The sequence below is a fragment of the Sinocyclocheilus rhinocerous genome, unplaced genomic scaffold (assembly GCF_001515625.1).
Source record: "Sinocyclocheilus rhinocerous isolate Xijiao unplaced genomic scaffold, SAMN03320098_v1.1 scaffold1246, whole genome shotgun sequence".
Taxonomy (NCBI): domain Eukaryota; kingdom Metazoa; phylum Chordata; class Actinopteri; order Cypriniformes; family Cyprinidae; genus Sinocyclocheilus; species Sinocyclocheilus rhinocerous.
Genome location: NW_015630543.1, coordinates 243,956 through 249,035, shown reverse-complemented (window position 1 = coordinate 249,035; position 5,080 = coordinate 243,956). Strand labels below are relative to the sequence as shown.

General features: G+C 39.2%; 1 protein-coding gene across 1 annotated transcript in view; it reads left to right on the top strand.

Moving 5' to 3' along the window:
• LOC107740527 (laminin subunit alpha-2-like) overlaps positions 1-5,080 on the top strand; it is a 230,930-nt gene that overhangs the window by 223,780 nt on the left and 2,070 nt on the right. Inside the window, 4 exon segments of the mRNA XM_016552978.1 lie at positions 2,553-2,711; positions 2,790-2,943; positions 3,893-4,023; positions 4,601-4,823. Coding sequence (XP_016408464.1) covers positions 2,553-2,711; positions 2,790-2,943; positions 3,893-4,023; positions 4,601-4,823 — 667 coding nt within the window.

Sequence of the window (5,080 nt, the reverse complement as noted above, 5' to 3'; positions counted from 1 at the left end):
TCCTCATGCGTGTGTGTCTGCTCCTCAGGCTGATCATGGAGTTCGAGATACGCACAGAAGCAGCCTCGGGGCTGGTTTTCTACATGGCAAGGATAAACCACGCTGACTTCGCCACCATCCAGCTGAAGGAGGGAATGGCTCACCTGAGCTACGATCTGGGCAGCGGCAACACCTCCGTCAGCGTGCCGCGCATCATCAACGACGGACAGTGGCACAAGGTCAGAGCGTCTGGCCTTTGACCCCTTCACTCACTCCCTGACCTGTTTCACAGCATGCAGAATTTTGAGATAAAGCTTTTGGCTCATCTGGACACAATACTGCGCTTTGATTGTATGGGTCGTACTTAGGCAAATATGTTTGAACAGCACATTACAAGCATCAAGCATGCTGTCATTGAACTAGTTTTTTTTTTTTTAACTGATTGATTTATTTTGACAGAAATTATTACTTTTGTTCATCAAGGATGCATTAAATTGATCAAAAGTGACAGTAAAGACATTTGTAATGTTACTAAAGATTTCTATTTTAAAGGGGTCATCGGATGCGACCTGCACTTTTACATGTTGTTTGAACTGAAATGTGTGTTGGCATGAACAGCAGTCGTCATTTACTCCCGACATCTGAGCCGCTGAACTCGCAGTGGATTACATTTGTTTCTGAAGGGAACGTGCCCCGATCTACATAAATGTGTTTATGTTCGCACGAATCATTCGTGATCCAGCTTCATCTACAGAAGTGAGTATAACATTTAAAGGAAAATGCTACAAAAACGGCTTGATCTGAAAAGAGCTGTTTTTGACAGGGTAAAAAAAGGGTGTTGTTTTACACTACCATTGAGACATTTTAACCAAAATATGTTACAGACTTTTCATTCAGATCCTAAAGAATCATACCAACTTGTGGAAAATGGACATCCAATGACCCCATCTGTGAATCCTGAAAAATAAAATGCATCACGGTTTCCACAAAAACATTGTGCAGCACAACCGTTTTCAACATTTTGATTTCTGAAGATCATGTGACACTGAAGACTGCAGTAATGGTGCTGAAAATTCAGCCTTGATCACAGGAATAGATTTCACTTTAACAGATATTCACACAGAAAACAGCTGTTTTAAACTGTAATAATTATAATGCACTGTATTTAACCGTATTTTTGTTCAAATAAATGCAGCCTTGGTAAGCAGAAGAGACTTTTTTCAGAAACATAAAAAAAAATCTTACAGACCGCTCGGAAGAGAGGGGCAGGGTCAGCAGAGCTCATTAACATTTAAAGGAAAATGCTACAAAAACGGCTTGATCTGAAAAGAGCTGTTTTTGACAGGGTAAAAAAAGGGTGTTGTTTTACACTACCATTGAGACATTTTAACCAAAATATGTTACAGACTTTTCATTCAGACCCTAAAGAATCATACCAACTTGTGGAAAATGGACATCCAATGACCCCATCTGTGAATCCTGAAAAATAAAATGCATCACGGTTTCCACAAAAACATTGTGCAGCACAACCGTTTTCAACATTTTGATTTCTGAAGATCATGTGACACTGAAGACTGCAGTAATGGTGCTGAAAATTCAGCCTTGATCACAGGAATAGATTTCACTTTAACAGATATTCACACAGAAAACAGCTGTTTTAAACTGTAATAATTATAATGCACTGTATTTAACAGTATTTTTGATCAAATAAATGCAGCCTTGGTAAGCAGAAGAGACTTTTTTCAGAAACATAAAAAAAAATCTTACAGACCTCAAACTTTTGAACTTTGTTTGTGTGAAGGTCAGAGTATTACAGTTTTGTTTTTTTTCAACTGCTTCCACACAATCTCTTCACTTGTCACACAGTTTCTGCAACAAACACCAGAACCACGCAGCAAATCTGCAAAACCATACGCTAATTCTCAGCCTTTGACTCAGTTTTCAATTTCATAAAACTCTTTTTGCAAAACACAACACACAATTCTCTGTGTAACACACACACAAATCTAACAGGAAGTATTGTGATTTCCTTTTTCAAACACAACCAATCAAAAAAAGCCACACTAACTCATCACTAACTCCTCACATGTGCTTCACTGAACACCAACCCGATCAATAAACACACATCTACACAGCTACACATGCTTGATGTGTTTCTTTTCTTTCGTACTGTGTAATACTGTATTCACAACGACAAATGCTTACGTTGAAAAAAAGTTTGCTTGCAATCTTGCTTTCGTGTTTACCGTGAGTTTTTCCACACCTCTCTGCCAATTACTTTCAGTCTTGAACAGAAATGTAGACAGGAGCTCATGAAAGAAGAGCTTTAGGTTTTGAATAACTGTGTGTATCCAAAAATATAATACTATGGCAAAGGTGTTTGCAACGCAAGACAAATGCTTGCTTTTGAGATGTGTTCGTGATCTTTTGAATGCAGCGCTACATTTTGCAAGAGATGTGAGGCATTTTGCATTTTGTGTGTGCGATTCTTGGATTCGTGTGTAAAGCTTTGAAAATGTGTGTAAGCAGTTTAAAACAAAGCAAGTGTTGATTTGTTCTCTTTCTGTTTGCAGATCCGTGTGACGAGAGAGAAGCAGAGAGGTTTTCTCGTGATTGACGGCCGTTACTCCAAACACACCACCAGCCCAAAGAAAGCTGATATTCTGGATGTGGTGGGAATGTTGTACGTGAGAGGTTTACCGCTGAACTACAGCAGCAGACGCATCGGACCGGTGAGAGCACAAGCACACACATTCAGAAGAGTCAAGTACCTTCACCTTCACCGTCTGATGCTGCCTGTGCTTTTGCAGGTGCTGCACAGTATCGACGCTTGCATTAGAAACTTCAAGATGATGCATCTGCCGCTGGACATGGAGAAACCCGCGTCTAGCTACCGCGTGGGCTCCTGCTTCGCCAACCCAGAAAAAGGAACTTATTTTGATGGCACTGGCTATGCTAAAGCTGGTGAGGATCCATTGTAGTCATTTACAGCTAGCGTTACAGATTTTTTTAACTGCTTACACACAAAATCTTCACTTGTCACACAATTTCTGAAAGCTGACACTCACCAAATCTGCAAAACCACACACTAATTCTCAGCTTAATCCTTAGGCATCGTCAAGAATCGGCTAAAAACACATCTCTTCCATCTTTATTTGACCCTCTAAATCTAGCACTCTATTCAAATTCTATTCTTAAAAAAAAAACGTGTCTCTTTTAGACTTGCACTCTATTCATTTACTAACTGCTTGTTTTCTTCTTTTTTTTTAAACTAACACTTGCTTCTCTAATCTTTTTGTATTCTATCTATTCCTTTTCTTTTTATTTATTATACAATTAACACAAGCAAAAAGGCCTCTAACACTAGCTTCTCTATTCTATCTGTTTTCTTTTTATTTATTGTATAATTTAAAAAAAACAAAACCTTGCTACATGTACTGCGTTAAGCTAACTGAGACTATAGCACTTGTATATCATTGCTCTTTTGTTGATTTGATTGCTTCTATTGTCCAGATTTTTAAGTCGCTTTGGATAAAAGCATCTGCTAAATGACTAAATGTAAATTCTCTGCCTTTTGATTGAATTTTCAATTTCATAAAACACTTTTTGCAAAACACAACACACAGTTCTCTATGTAACACAAAACTCTAACAGGAATTAATATTAAGGCAAAGGTGTTTGCAAATGTTTGCTTTTGAGATGTGTTTGTGATATTTTGAATGCAGTGCTTCATTTTGCAAGAGATGTGAGGCATTTTGCATTTTGTGTGTGCGATTCTTGGATTCGTGTGTAAAGCTTTGAAAAAAAAAGAGGCAAAGTTTTGTAAATGTGTGTAAGCATCTGAAAAAAAACTAATTTAAACATACATAGAAGTGTAATGTGTGTGTGTGTCTGTGTGTGTGTGTGTGTACAGTGGACACGTATCGAGTGGGTAACGATGTGTCCGTGGGTCTGGAGTTCAGGACGGCACAGAGCAGCGGCGTTCTGTTCGGCGTCAGTAGCCAGAAGATGGACGGACTGGGAATCGAACTTGTCAACGGAAAGGTACGCAAGAGGGGTCTGAATTTGATCATTTTCAGTTCCATTGAAGAGCTCAAGTAAATTGGGGGGGATAATATGGTTGTAATGTTGTTTTGTCTTTATATGTGACCCTGCAGCACAAAAGCAGTGTTAAGTCGCTGGGGTATATTTGTAGCAATAGCCAACAATACATTGTATGGGTCAAAATTATTCATTTTTCTTTTATGCCAAAAATCATTAGGATATTAAGTAAAGATCATGTTCCATGAAGATATTTTGTAAATTTCCTACTGTAAATATATCAAAACTTAATTTTTGATTAGTAATATGCATTGCTAAGAACTTCATTTGGACAACTTTAAAGATGATTTTCTCAATATTTAGATTTTTTTGCTCCCTCAGATTCCAGATTTTCAAATAGTTGTATCTCAGACAAATATTGTCCTATCATAACAAACCATACATCAATGGAAAGATTATTTATTCAGCTGTCAGATGATGCATAAATCTCAATTTGGAGAAATTGACCCTTATGACTGGGTTTGTGCTCCAGGGTCATATATGAGTTTGCCAGTAAGTGTGTCTGTGTTTGTTGCTGTAGCTTTTATTCCATGCTGATAATGGAGTGGGGCGCTTCACAGCCGTATATGAGCCGGATCCGGAGGCGGGGCTTTGTGATGGACAGTGGCACACCGTCTCTGCCCACAAACTGAAGCACCGCCTGGAGCTCGTCGTGGACGGCAAGAAGTCCGAGGCAGCGAGTCCAGACGCCCGCTCTGCCTCCGCCGATACCAATGACCCGGTGTATGTGGGCGGATACCCCGGTGCGTCAATCAAACTCTGTCGCCATGGTGTCAGTGTTAAGAATGTTCAAACATTCCTTCATGACTCGCCGTGGGAGTTATTAACAAGCTAACAGGCAATAGCCATTGAAAACTGAATAACTGAATTTCACGATAACTGAGGTCTAGGGGCTATTTAACTACCATATAAGTTTCAAAACAGTCAGTCCACAGTACAATGCACACAGCCTGCATAAAGCAGCTGTGATTTTTCACGAACCGTTGTGACTTCCGTAAAA